This window comes from Triturus cristatus, chromosome 7 (genome assembly GCF_964204655.1).
Source record: "Triturus cristatus chromosome 7, aTriCri1.1, whole genome shotgun sequence".
NCBI classification, from domain to species: domain Eukaryota; kingdom Metazoa; phylum Chordata; class Amphibia; order Caudata; family Salamandridae; genus Triturus; species Triturus cristatus.
The window spans coordinates 1,721,259,474-1,721,274,802 of record NC_140590.1 but is presented as its reverse complement, the minus strand read 5'-3'; the positions used below and the strand labels follow the sequence as shown (position 1 = coordinate 1,721,274,802).

The 15,329-nt window shown below is 47.0% G+C and overlaps 1 protein-coding gene across 4 annotated transcripts in view; it reads left to right on the top strand.

Annotated features, from left to right (window-relative positions):
- LOC146812892 (alpha-2-macroglobulin-like protein 1) overlaps positions 1 to 15,329 on the top strand; it is a 262,454-nt gene that overhangs the window by 74,565 nt on the left and 172,560 nt on the right. For all 4 annotated transcript variants that reach the window (XR_014966934.1, XR_014966933.1, XM_085619961.1 and 1 more), the window contains exons 9-11: positions 7,135 to 7,249; positions 7,393 to 7,502; positions 8,642 to 8,803. Coding sequence is in view for 2 of the 4 variants with exons in the window: in XM_085619961.1 (XP_085476087.1) it covers positions 7,135 to 7,249; positions 7,393 to 7,502; positions 8,642 to 8,803 (387 nt within the window). In the remaining 2 variants the exon portion in view is untranslated. The remainder of the gene's footprint in view (positions 1 to 7,134; positions 7,250 to 7,392; positions 7,503 to 8,641; positions 8,804 to 15,329) is intronic.

Genomic DNA, 15,329 nt, shown 5'->3' with positions numbered 1-15,329 from the left:
TGCATGTGTTTTGTGGGCTAAGTCGGCTTTGTCTGTTAACAGCGATTGTTGCTTAATGGCTTTGTTAACTATATGCTTAAACCCAGAGTAGGTTGTTATTGTGAGCCAGGCCACATCTAGCTTTAGTGTGGAAAGGGATTCTTTTAGAACTGTAAATACTTATCCTGGATTGTTTTTCAACGTCCTGCCAACAGTGGTGGGCTACAGTGTTTTCCTCTGCTGCCCTCATTCTCTAATAATATTTGACCAGGGCTCCTTGTCTTGCTGGTATCTGTGTTTTTTGATCCGTATTCCAGTCGTATCTGTGCTTGTGAAAGATAGCTTGGAATTGAGAACAAGTTCTTGAAAAGACTAGATTGTGCTGTTTTTAAAACCGTTGAGTCCTTTGTGTTTATCATTTCCGATCCATACAAAATGGATGGCAGGAATTTTGCTGCTATGACCTTTAGGAGAAGCTTTGTTGAACAACTGCTGAGTTTTTTCTGCAAGATTTTAAATGCGAATAGTAGTTGTTTGGCTTTCACTTGCCCTTGGTCCAGATGTAGCTTGTAGTTGAGCTGGTGATTCAGATGTACCCCCAAATATTTGTATGTGTCCACCTGGGACAAAGGGTTTTTGTTTAACATCCAGATGAATTTAGGGCATTTTATTTGGGTGCTGGAAAAGCATACGACCTTCGATTTTTGTAGGTCTATTACTAATTAAGTTGAGGTGGTATATTTTGCTAATTGGATAATGAAGCCTGCAAGCCTCGAGACGTTTGAGAAAGTAAGACAATGTTGTCCGCGTATTGGAGACTTACTATTGGGACATTACCCAATTTTGGAGAGTCGTCTTCTGATGAACGAAGGTTGTTCTCTAAGTCAGCTCTGTAGATGTTAAATAAACAGGGAGCCAGCAAGCACCCCTGTTTTAAGCCTTTGATGGTTGAGATTTTATTAGTGAGACTTCGCCTGTCCCCTTTTTTATTTGGACCCATGTTTGTGAATAAAGATTAATGATTGCCTCTAATAATTGAGTAGGAGCTCCCCAAGATTTCATTTTTGCCCATAGCTTGGATCTGGGCACTTTATCAAAGGCTGCTTTGCGGTCTACAAAGCACGCATAGAGGATGTTTGATTTGGCGATGGCTTGATTAGCCAGGAGGGTGACTGCAGATATGTTTGTTAAAGTGCCCATCCCTGCATGAAATCCTGTTTTTGTATTTGGAATGAGGTTTTTGCTGCTGACCCAATCCTCAAGGTCTGCCAACAAGTTTGATGCATAGATTTTTGCCTCAACATCAATGAGTGCTAGCAATCTTTAATTGGATAGATCGGAACGCGCCCCTGATTTGTATATGGGTTGTAAAATACTTCCTCGCCAGGAATCAGGAATGGTGCAAGACTCTAAGATGTGTGTAGGCAGGGGTGTTAGGTGGCCAGGCCAAAAGGATGGATCTTTTCTAAATAATGCATTTGGCAGGCCATTTGGCCCCGGGTCCCCATCTGGTCCTAGGTGTTTTATTGTGTTCAGTACCTGCTTTTGTGTCATCTGTGGGTGGTGTTCCGATGGCTCAAACCTTGTTGTTTCCTAAGCTTCTGGGTGGAATTTGTCCTCTATTTGACTTTTTGGGAGGTAGAGTTGATTTTTAGATACTGCTATATAAATTTTGGTTTCTGTTGTCTGGATGGTTCTAGGTTTTTGAGGCGTAGGACTTTTTGACTGACTGGCATCCGTCCCCATCGCTTTTGAAGGTTTGGAACTATTTAACTCACCGGTAAGTGAGTTCGTATTATATGTGGCTTGGATATGAGCTCTCCATGTATATTTCATTATTTCTGAAATGAAATGTCGGTTTTTGCCATTTAGTAAGAAGTTAATGTTTGCCCAGAAAAGTTTGGAGTTTCTTTACTTGCTGGCATGGAGTAGTTTCATCCAAAATTGTTTGTTGTATGCTTACTTTGCCAACTCAATTTCTTTTTTAAGTCTCTTTCCATTTTTGCTATTAAGGCAAGGGTCTGTTGTGTCAGTTCTGAGCCCTGAGTTTTCAGTGATTTTAGGAATTTGTTTAGGAGTTTTTTTTGAGTCCTCAGATTATATGTGTACCAGGCTGCCCCAGTGTTTCTAGGGGCTTTATGGCCGTTACCTTGGTTGGAATTTGTTTAATTTAAATTGTTGACAACCAACTTCCGGGCCTCTATACGATGTGGCTCTGCTTCCAGTGATGCCACTAATGAGAAGCATGTCCCCATGATGGAATCTATGTTACTTTTGTTCCATGAGAGTCATTTTAGATTATAGAATTGAGTTGAAAATGAGAGAGCCTTGGCTTGCCCGGACCTTTTTAGAATGGTGGTTAGTGTAAAGGTTTGATGATGGTGATCACTTTCTGCACTTTCCTTTATTTGGAAGTCGGAAATTAAAGGAGAGATCGAGGTCCGCCAAGGTGAAATCAATGGTTGAGCCTGTTTTGTTTGTCACTCTAGTGAATGTTGCAGGACAGTCCAAATGCCCTCGGCTGTTTAGCATCTACAATGAAAGTTTGCCCAGAAAAGCAGCGCATCTCTTACCCAGGGTATCCCGTCTGCTTGTGTTGCCCTTACTTGCCTGTATAAGGCCTGATATGTTTTCTGCCTCCCCTTACAATAGGTTCATGTTAAAATCCCAGGTCAGTATTATGTTGGCCTGTGGATGAGTGAGTGTTAGAGCTTCAAGTGCGGTGATCAGTTGCTGGATTCTATGCCTCTTTTGCTTGTCAGCTGGATGGACATAGATGTTCAGAATTAACAAGCTAGTCGAGGTCAAAGGTTCAAGTTTAGTGCATTGCATCCAGGGGGAATTGAGGTCGATGACTACGTCTTGCCAGGGAATATCCATCAAGATGAAAGTCGATAGGCCACCTTTTGCCCCTCCTTACTTTGCATCTTCTGTGGCTGGATTGAGGTATTCCTTGCAGCCTGCTATTGGTGAATTTATGGTCTGCCAGGTTTCTTGGAGTAGAAGTATCTCATGTTGTAGCATGAACTCTACGAAGTCAGCATCTTCGAATTTTTGCACTTAAACCATGTACATTCCATGAGCAGATCTTGCAATCTTGGCCTTTTTTTTTTAAATCTTTGCGTACCAGATATAAATATGGACCCCCAGAGCCACTCATTAGTACACTCCTCGACCTGTGGACATTACAGAAGAAGGACTGCCTTGTTCCTCCGAGGACTGCCCTGCTACTACTATAGAAATGCCTTGCTGATTGAGGCCTGCCGTGTTCCGCAGGGTACTGCCCTACTGCTTGACGCCTGTCCTGCTCTCTGAGAAGGAAGACTTGACTTGCTCCCTTCATCCCAGGCTACCTGAGTGACTTCAAGAATCAGTTGGATGACCTACTGTTCTAAGGTACATGGACACAACAAGCTCCAGAGGACTCCCTGCAACTGGCCAGCTCACCTGCTACAACTAGACCTTCCTGAGCTTGCAACTAGACCTGACTGAGCCCTGCTGGTGTCTGATAGATTGAGACCCTGATCTCTAATAGGTGCCTCTCCAGTTCTTGGACCCTTGGCTAGTATCAGAGTGCACAGCACTTCAAGTAAAGGAGAAATGCTGTAAAGTTTTGTGCTCTTCACGATCGTGAACAGGCCTGTTCATGCAAGAGTCTGCCACCCACTAAGGCCACCAGCACTAAGCTCTGGCGAACATGATTCTTCATGCTACAGAAATTGCCAGTGAATAGCAAGATATGCACTTGGCGATACAGCAATGACAGCCCACAATGACCTCTAACACGAAGCTCAGTTGAACCCGACTCTGCGCTACAGCGACAGCCAACAACAATAGGCAACGCAAGATCTGCACTTCATACTACAACAGTGAAAGGCCGCGATGTGAACTCCCCAGTCAAGCTCCAGCAATGACCATCTGCAATGCTCGACCGGGTCTTCGTGCTCCAGTAACGACAGCCCACATCATTGGGCCTACTCTTTGCACTACAGTGTCGACCATCTGCAATGCTTTCCCGTCGTCGTGTAGTTCCTATAAAACCTATACAGGATCTGCGCGTGCAGACGACATACACTGTAGGATTGGTGTCAGACTGATTCCGAACACCCCCACCAGGTATGTTGGCCTTTTGTAACAGCTAGCTCACAGTGCACTAAAATCTCCTTTTACCAAGGAGAAAATAGTTCTTGGCAACCATCGAGCATGACAACCCTGATCCCTCAGGACCGTGGAAACATACTACTTTTTGCTCAGTCACTCGTGCTTACTAAGACTGTCTTAGAGATGAACACAGAATAAACAGGCTGTGAGTTTTGAATAAGTATTTATTGAACAGTTGTTATTCTGGTGTTAAATAGATGAGCTGCAACAACCGTTCTACAGTAGCAGATATATAGGATTAGAAGCACTATGAAAGTAAACGGATGGTAAAGCTCTACCATTTTGCAGTAATCATGAATACATACAAGTACATAAAATACATGATAACAATAAGATGCGTACTCCTATGATGTCTCCCTAACTAGATGTACCTAAGTGTACCTAGCATGTGTAGATGTTAAGCCAAGAATCCCTCTAGGATAATGTCAACCCCGTTACCTGAAGTGAGAGACTGTGGGACCCATCTTGGTCTTGAGTTGGACACCCCGCGAGGGATGTTAGACCACTGCGAGCTGGAGTGTCTGAGTGCAGGAACCTCAGCGTCTCTGGTCAGTGTGTCAGCCGGGAAGTCCTGATCTCCTCTAGCAGTTTTAGCAAGATGTGATGTATATATACCTATAGGTCTCCCCAGGGGTCCTACCTCACTGTATTACGGTGTCATCAAATGATGACGTCGGGCATGAAAATTATACATAGATATTATACAGTAGATGGTAGTCCTACTGTGCTTTCAAGAATCCTCATGCATGATGTATGAGATTTCGAACTAGGGAAAACCCGCGTTCTGAATGTAGTGTCGTATCTAGGTAAAAGGTCAGTCCTTGTAAACCGTTAGAAGTGTAATGTAGGGAAGAATATAGGTGAAGAGTTATTGAGTTACCTGGGCCTATATTATGGTACCTATATGGAATATAAAATCGTCTCCTCGCGACCTCTTCCACCAGAAGCTGGACTTGTCGCAATGGTTTTGAGAAGGTAACTTTTTCAGCACGACTAACCTGGTACCTGAATTTGGCCCAAGCCCCATCACAGTCGCCTGCACGTGTGACTTTCTCTCGGTCTAGTACGACCAGATGACTGCGAATGGCCCTTTGTGTTTTAGGCACTATATCTACCTAAAACCTTTAAATAGCATATCTCAAGTGCTACTGATAGGATTTTTTACATTTTGGTCTCATTTTACTAATTAAAATGGATTCTATTTTACTAAATTGGTTTGGGTTTTTCTTGTGTTATGTTTTCAGTTTATTATTGTGTCTGTGCTGAATATATGCTTTACACATTGCCTCTAAGTTAGGCCTTCCTGCTTTGTGCCAAACTACCAGAGGGTTAAGTACAGGTTAATTTAGTGACTTTTGTGGTTCAGCCCGACAAAGATTGTGGTTGTTGCTTGAGTAAGGTTTCATATCCTTCAACCAATAACCCAATTTCAAACAGCCAAACCAAATCCTTCAGCTGAGTCTAATGAATTGTCTAATCTGGTACAGATCGACCAGCCACTCACCCAGTCACTGGTGTGGTGTTCTTTGCAGGATGTAGTCCCTTTACATGGTCTTTCTTTGACAAGTGGGTACAAAATATTACTCATATCTGTGGCTCCTCAACATTACTGTCTTTCACAGACTCAAACAGCTGCTTAATTCAAGTCATCATTCTGGAAATTCTGCTGACCATTTCCCATCAGATATGAATGCCTGATACAACACAAAATAAAGATATAAACAAAAAGATCATGACAGATAGACAATAAAAATAAGTATTTGAAATAAATAAATATCATACATAGACATCAAAGAAATGTGTAAAAATAATTGTCACTCTCTGCAATAATCGGAGCATCACCACACTAGGTTGTTTGAAATTTCAAAGGGTGACTTGCATTGATGTCAAAGATAGTTAAGAATCCTAAAACAAACATATTAATTCAACTAATTTAGTAACCAAGTAGCAATAATTCAAACAAAACAACTAAAATAAACATGAAAAATATATTAGATTCATAGTACACATCGTGAAGCGGATCATTGGTGGGTCATCTTCTGAAATGACACCTTTTTCTTTATTGTCAACATTTACTGACCGGTCTAGGAAGCTTGTTTGTCCAGGGAAGGCATGGCTTGGCAGTTCGGGCTGGACTGTTCCCATGAGGCACAGGGTCAGACTGATTTGCATATGGCCATGTCTGAACTGGGGTGGCAGAGTGGGCTAAAGAACGGTGATGGATCAAACCCAGATCTGTTGACTGGGTGTGAGTGTTTGATTGGTTCTGATGCTCCGTCCATCACCACCACCTTTTGTACCGCTTTGTTCACCTTAGGTTGGCAGGGTATGCTCAGACGTGAGTCCCTTGCTCACTTTGCCACTGGATTCAAGCAAGCCTGGCTGAAGACGGCTGAAATGCCAGAAACCGATCTAGGAAGCTTGTTTCCGGTCCAGGGAAGGCAAGGCTTGGCAGTTCGGGCTGGACTGTTCCCATGAGGCACAGGGTCAGACTGATTTGCATATGGCCATGTCTGAACTGGGGTGGCAGAGTGGGCTAAAGAACGGTGATGGATCAAACCCAGATCTGTTGACTGGGTGTGAGTGTTTGATTGGTTCTGATGCTCCGTCCATCACCACCCCCTTTTGTACATCTCCAAATCAGACCCATATGTGTTAAATTGATGTCCTATAAGGGGGAGGATAAAGTCATTGTGAAAAGACAAACATGATGTTGCTTGAAAGGCTGAAAAGTGATTGGCTGCATGTTGAGAAACTTGACCGGTTCTCTTCTGTAATACTGGGTTTCCCATCTTCCATATAATGTTCTCACAAGAGGGCGGTAACTCCATTAGAGAGCAGGCGTCTCTTCTTACAACTCTGTGCTTGTAGACTCTAAAAGATTAGACAAAACTAGATTTTTATGGAGGATCCAGCATGATACCTTACTTTAGTGATCCTCTGAGAAGTTTGTGAAAGAGAAAATCACAAGTGACATTTTCTGTTTGTCTCTAGACTGACAGTAGCGGGTGCTTCAAGGCTGAAACAGATGCTGGTCCCTTTGAAATGTCCTCAGATGACTACAGGTCAGAGCTGGAGTTGAAAGCTCAAATGACTGAGGATGGAACAGGTAGGAGAGGACACATGCTCATTTATGTTTCTTGCATATGCCATGATAGCTCCCTTTCTCTTGCTGCTCAGTCATTCACACCTTTTGTAAAACACTCCTCTTGCTGCACAAACTCAAAATACACACCATCTTGTCTCTAACAGGAGTAGTGATGAATGCCACAAGTAGCAGTCCAATTTCTAAAGTGCTGAACAAAGTCACCTTTGAAGATACAGACCCTCACTACAAGCCTGGCATGTTGTACCGAGGCGTGGTAAGCCTGTCAATGTAACTCTGGATAGCATGATCACTTCAATGCAGATTTATTGGCTTTTTATGTGTAAGCATGACATTCCCTAATTCTAAGAAGATCTGGATGCCAGAGGTTTATAAAAAGTGAGAGAGCTCACATTCTATAAGCTACACTTATGTTTTGAGGAATCCCAAGAGCAGGGTTTGAGACAGGGGAGCCAAAAGAATGATGGTAACTGAAGACACCATGCTCATGTCCCTTTAAAAGCATCTGCTGAATAGAAGATTTTTTGAAACAAGATATATGGCCTGGCTTTGAATTTAGAGGACAGGGTACTCCTTTACAAAACATTATCTAATACACTATTCACCAAACCTTCGGATCACCCGGTCCTTACTGAGTTGGGCGCACCATGAGTTTTCCAATAGTAGAGCTCACCATGGCTTTATTCTCGAAAAACACATTCCGACAGTTTGACAGAGCAGGGGTTGTCAAAGTAAGTCTATCAGACTGCCTGCCCTATTCAGAGCAGAGAGTCTGATGTCTATGTTTCCTGTCCATCACTGCCAGGTCAACAACAGAAACAAAATAATGACCCCACAACTTGGGAGTGATCCACAAAGGTGTCAGGCCATTACTTTTTTTGTTTTTCAGAAACAAACACTAGCTTTATGAGTTTGTTTCTGAAAAAAAAAAAAAAGTTTGGTATGTGGGCCTCAGAAACATAGTGGACATGGGCCAAACTTTTTGTCCCTTCACAGGAGCCGCCATTGTGGCAGCTCCTGAGAAGGCACAGAGGTCACTACGGGGTCGAGGTTATCTCTAGATATGGCTGGCGGCAGTCTGGCCAGAGTGACAAAGGTAATGACCACGGCCATCCTGTTGAATGGTCTCCCATACCTTAAATCAGGCCATTATTCTTCCAGTTCGTGTGATATATTTTATAATCTTCTTTCCTTTACAATTGTACAATCTTCTACAGTTTTTTACTTACAACTCAGAGCATAAAATGCTGATTACGGCAAAATAACGTGAGGTGTAATCAACCAACCACTGTGTTTCCGACTATGAGCCAAGTGTTGATGTTGAGACACCCACTTGATCCCGGTGCATATTGAAGGTGGAGGAGGTCTTGGACTGACTTTGCTTGTCTCTCCTAGATGAAGCTGACAGGCCCCGGTGGCAGACCTTTGCCTAGGGAGAACCTCACCATCAGTGTCAATGACCTGCAGACCGGAGAGGTCTACACCACGGACCAGTCTGGGAGGGCTGCGTTTGCCTTGAACACCTCTCTTTGGAGTGGAATCTCTGTCTCTCTGAAGGTAAGTAGGTCCATATTGAAAGGAAAACTTATGGAAGTGTCAGTCTGAGGTTAATGAGGTCCAGGCATGGCTTAAGGAGGCCCCTTATGGCTACGGGTGTGAAAGTGAGAGGCTATTGACATCTATGTGTTTTCAGGGGGTGGAAGGGGTGGCTTCTTGTGTGTAAAGGTAGAATGGACGCACCTCATGAGATGCATATTTTCTTTTTCCATAAAATTGAACTTTCTGTTTTATTTGCTCTCTAGAGTGAGCTGTTTGGAGAACTCTTTTTTTCTCAATCTCAGAGGGTGATTTACCTCAATAATGAGATGTCAGCCTTCTCAGTGTCTGAGGGTGACATGACTCAAAAATGAAATGCATGGGTTTCTAGTTTCTGAGGATGATGTACTTCCATAATGAGATACCTGCATCCTTAGTCAATGAGGGTGCTGTGACTTAAAAACAATTTCCCTTGGTTCCTGAGTATTGAGGATGATCGGCCTCATTAATGAGATGCTTTTGTTCCTAGTTTTCTGAGAGTGATGCCTGGGTTCTTATTTGTCGAGAGGGATCCTCCCTGATAATGAGAGGATTCCTTGTAGTGACTGAGGATGATGCAAGATGCCTGTTGGCTCCATGTACCTTTTAAGTTTCAAAGGGACATGTTTTCTTGGTAATGCAATTCCTTGGATAAAGTTATCTTTTGTGATCTTTTTCAGTATCTTTTTCAGTATTGTTGGTTGTATGGCCAGTACAATGGCCTGGAAGTACTCGTATTTTGAATTGTTGTAACTGAACAAGGCTTTAACTAGAGCTCACATTCCTGCTCTTTGCTGCAATCAACAACTCACACTTTTAGAGGGACCTGCAAACTGTAATAAATATGGCTTCTCATTCCCAAGCCTTCTGCTTACGCTTGTGCGAGGAACTTGTCAGTGCATGTCAGTTTGATCTCAGGTCCCGCTAAACTCAAACCTCTGCTACAAAGACTCTCCCACAAACTGCCAATACTAGGTACACAAACAAGGTCAGTATAGAAAAGATAGCTGGACTGTACTGTAAGGTTAGGTCTATGGCAAAGCACTCCATAGATCTTTGGGATCTTATTTCTTACCATCATTGTTCTTCACTGAGACATGGTTATGTGATACTGCCCATCCCAGTATCTCATTAATAATACCAGGACAGTATTCGTTGGTCAAACTAGATAGGGAAAAATGTCTGGTACGGGCATTGCCTTTCACGATTCTGTGCAAGTTACAGTAATTGACTCTCTACTTTCAGAATAGCTTGAAAATGAGATGTACATTTGTAAACTCTCAATAACTGCAACTGAAGTCTATAGAGTGGGATTGTTCTAGCACCCACTGGGTTCCAGGAGAGACTTTAGCTAGATACTAACTGACTATGTTGTACCCCACATTTTAGATTCTGATACATTTCTTTTATTGGGGGATTTTAACTACCATGTTGATGAACACCAATGACCCTGGAGTGTTTTTATCACCCCCCTCCACAATATGTGCCCTCGGCCAACAGATAAATACTTTTTACCCTCCAGCACACGCTAGTATCAACATATAGTAATTAACAGTAATGTTTCAAGATTCCACAGATTCCTTTGTTCTTGTGTTCTTTATTTTTCCTTAAATCCTTAGCATTCTTGAAATATACATTAATCATATTTACTATATTTTGATACTAGTGTGTGCTGGAGGGTGAAAAGAACCCATGGAAGGCAGTTAACCCTGCCTCCTTCACAGAATCTTTTATGGCTGCTACTCTGGCATCCTTTACGGACAATAATGCCACTTTAGATGCTCATCATAAGTATCTAACAGCTACTTTCAATCAAATAGCTCATTTTGAAGGAAGTAACCTGATTTGGGCCATCTGGGTCACTCGTGACCTCCTCTAAGCCTTCCAAGAAATAAAGAGTCGGTGACGCAATAGAGAATACAAACCAAGTTATTTATTAGTAATTGCACTGCAGCAGAGTCCAGTCTGACCAGCCTCATGAGGTAGCTGCCAAGGGGCTGACCTCAGAACTCTTAGTAACCCATAGGGGCGATTCCGATCGGGTAAAAAAAATTCCCGTACGACTCGTATCCGTATATTTTTACGTACGAATCGTACAAGTCCAGTCCCACCAGTGAAGTACGATTCGTACATGAAAAATACATACGAATCGCATTGGGAAAAGGTCTACGAGACGTACCCGGACAGTTTGCGTACAAATCGTAAAACTGAAGTCTGAGCGCACAGGTACGATCCATACTGCCCTTCTGAATACACAAGCGTATGTAAAACGTCCCGTACGTAGCGAACTCTGTACCACTCGTATCCCGGGTAAACTTGTGCCCGGGAGTCGTACAGCTCCCCCCGCGTATGTCCGCACGTACCCCCGTATGTCAGCACCGTACCCCCCCCGTATGTCAGCACCGTACCTTCCCCATGTCCGCACCGTACCCCAGCCCCGTACTTGTATGCACCGTAGCCCAGCCCCGTACTTGTACGCACCGTACCCCAGCACCGTACCCCAGCCCCATACTTGTACGCACCATACCTCAGCCCCGTACTTGGACGCACCGTACCCCAGAACCGTACCCCAGCCCCTTACTTGGACGCACCGTAGCCCAGCCCCGTACTTGTACGCACCGATCCCCAACACCGTACCCCAGCCCCGTACTTGGACGCACCGTACCCCAGCACCGTACCCCAGCCCCGTACTTGGACGCACCGTACCCCAGCACCGTACCCCAGCCGTACTTGGACGCACCGTACCCCAGCACCGTACCCCAGCCCCGTACTTGGACGCACCATACCCCAGCCCCGTACTTGGATGCACCATACCCCAGCACCGTACCCCAGCCCCGTACTTGGATGCACCGTACCCCAGCACTGTACCCCAGCCCCGTACCTGTACGCACCATACCCCAGCCCCGTACTTGTACGCACGTAGCCCAGCCCCATACTTGGACGCACCGGAGCCCAGCCCCGTACTTGTATGCACCGTACCCCAGCACCGTACCCCAGCCCCGTACTTGGACGCACCGTACCCCAGTCCCGTACTTGGACACACCGTACCCCAGCCCCATACTTGGACGCACCGTACCCCAGCCCCGTCCCCCAGCATCGCGTATGTACGGACCTTACAACAACATTGCGTATGCGAGCACGGTACAACAACATTGCGTATGTACGCACCTTACATACGCGAAAACGACTCGTACTGAACCAGGACACTGTAAAACAGCACAAGGAGGGTCAATTCGACTCGCACAACACCACAAAACACGTCTACAGTAGAAAAAACATCAAAATGACTGACCTGGCACATCCAAACAGGCAAACAGAGGCTCAAACTCACAACCACCTCTTATAACACACCCACCAAAATTTCAAACTCAGGCACACCCACAAATGGACCAATAAAAAGGGCCCACACACCCAAACCATGAGCCTTTGCAACAGACTCACTGCAGCTACAGAGCACACCACAACAACTGCACCCATACACCTTAACATATACACCTTCACACAAACTCCTTCACACATACCCCCTCTTCACATTCCCACACACACCTTCACATTCACACCCACACACCCACAACCATCCACACCCTCACCCCACACCATGCCCACAGACAAGAATCCAAAGTTCACAAGGGAGGAGCTGGACATCCTTGGCAACAAAGTCAGCAGAGTCGAGCCACAGCTCTTTGGAACATTGGTCAGACAGACCAGCATAGCCGAAAAATCACGCCTGTGGCAGAGGATCGTCGATAGGGTGAATGCTGTTGCACCCATCAGAAGGACCAGGAATGAATGCCAAGCCAGGTGGTACGATCTGCGGAGGGCAGTCAAGCGGAAAATGAACGAGGACTACGCCCAGAGCAACATCACTGGAGGTGGGCTGCCCCGCAGACCGGTACATTACCATCCCTGGGAGCAGAAGGTGATGGCCCTGCTTCCGCCGGTGGGAGTACACGGACTTCAAGGACTTCCAGAGCCTGGTGAGTACACAAACAACTCATGGAACATGGGGGGAATGGCATCCACACCCCAACTACACAAAATGCACGCACTACCCCAAAGCCCTCACCGGACACAACCACACTCAAAAACAACGCTCATGCCACTAACATGTGTATGCCCCATTCACAAAGCAAGGCCATGCCATGCCCCAGGCTACATGAAGCACTAACCCAAGACTGGATGTCCGGGATGCTGGGGGGGGGCTCACAAAACGCATTGTTCAACTCTGAATCAGACACCATTGCCCTCAGCCCATATGGCCCAGGTACATACCCATGCACCATGCTCAATGCACAGGGACTGGCAAAGTACTGACAAGGTCGCTGACACTTGGCCCTGCTGTAGGCATCACAAGGCCCTCCTGTGACCACTGCAAACTCAAACACCAACACAAAAAGCTCAGATATCTAAGACAGGAACTCACACTCACTGTCATGGCAGCATGCTCCATGGGGGGACAGATACATCACCTGGGAGACCCACTGCCAAATCACACTACACCCACCAGCAGGCCCGGTCACACACACCCCTTACACAAGCACACACCCCCGGGGCAGGCAATGGATTTACCCACTCTCACAATGGACATGTGACACAAAAAGATCAATCCATAGCCAAAGAAGCATCCAAGCCAAAAATCTACATGTCAAACACTCAGGAGAACATATCAATCTGTCCCCCGCAACATACCCATCCACAAGTGAACACTGAGGAGAATGCTAGGCACATACAACTACCTGGAGGAACTGTGCCAACTTGAATATGTATGAAACATGGATGTCGCATGAAACAGCATTAACATTGTCTCTCTCTCACACACAGGGCAACCTGATGGATCTCCACCCAACAATGGGGGTGAAGAATCACTGTCCCAGGCTCGGGAGGAACCTGAGCCCACCGGCAGCGACGACTCTCAACACTCCGCGTTTGACCCCAACCCACCTGGACCCTCTGGTGTCCAAGCCCCTGCAGCACCTGCTTCAGGAACATCTGTGCCAACCACCACCCCATTCCTGCCACATCCCAGGAGACACCCAGGAGCCCTGCCCGCACTGAACAACTGAGCCAGTCTGACCTGGAGGGACAAGGTTCGCCGGGCACCCAGGAGGAGGCAGACAACCCTGCAACTGCCATCCCTCAGGGGTCCCGTAGACCCGATGTGCCCACAACGGCAGGCCAGGCTCGTGTGGGCAGGGGTGGTGGGAGTGGAGGCAGGCGGAGGCGAGAACCTGACCAGCCAGCTGAAGGGACCGGTATGTCACACATACGCAACATCATGGACGCTGTTGGACCCGGCCTCGTGGCGTGGTCCTGACCCCCGTGGATTGTGCCCGTTCCCCGCCCCGGCCTTCACGGGCCACCCTTCCAAACTGCACCGAGACCCCTCATCCCGAGCCGCACGAGGTCGCATACCCCTCGGGGCTCCGCCATCTTGTTGGCATCCACGTGACTCTGTGCGCCAGCCGGCGCGACCCCGCTCAACCCGGCCTCGGCCCCAGCGAAGCCCCGACATCGAGGCACCAAGAACTGGCCAGGGGGTGCCACATGAACCATTCACCGCCCCCGGCGGAGGACAGTATCGATGAGGCCCCCAACTGTCCTCCCATCCCTAGGTGTGATCGCCCTGCAACTCTCTTGGGCCTGGCGCCTCTCCTGCTGGGCGTCTGGCCACCTCCACCCGGCCTCTCCGCCCCCCCGGGCGCAAGGGTCCGGACATCAAAGGGCTCCAGACCTATATCTGGGGCGACCCCGCCACAGATCGGCAGTTGTATCCCGGAGTCGAGAGCCCTGCTGATCGAATCGCGGCCGACCCTACGGAGAAGAACTCTTGTTTGAACTACCACGAGCCCTGCAGGCTGCGTCGCGGCTCCTTCTTGTGGAAACCTTGAAGCCACCCGGAACATCGGGGCCCTGCTGACGCTGTCGCGGCCCAACCTCGCTGAAACCTCCTTCGGAGCCCTGCTGACGACGTCGCGGCTCGAGCTGAGCAGAAACCATCTTGTGAGCCCTGCTGACCTGAACGCGGCTCCCCACGAACTGAACGCCGGAGCCCTGCTGACGCCGTCACGGCTCGACCCCTCCGAGATCCGGAGGTCCTCCAGCTTGAGGATAAGAATTGGGCCCCAGGTACCCTCGTACCGAGCTCCTGCCAAAGACTGTCCCGCTACCCCTACCCTTCCAAAGAGACATTGAGACTTTTGGTGGATCCCTCGATCCCTTTCGTGTAAATATTGATTCCGTAACCTTTAAGTACTGATAAAGAATTGCTCGTCTTGAGACAACCTCCTTGAGTCCTGTGTGGTGGTGTTACTGTGCTAGTACGTGATAGGGGAAGGATTTCTCAGGAGACTTCTCTGCAGCGCTCGGCTACTTCGTGCAGTGTGAGGGCCCCCCTTGGTGGTCACGCCGACTCCTCGGGGTCCGCCTTCCAACATTTGGTGGCCAGCGACGGGATCCGAGCCGAACGCAGTACGTACCAGCCAGTACCCACTAGCTACCCATCCAGTCA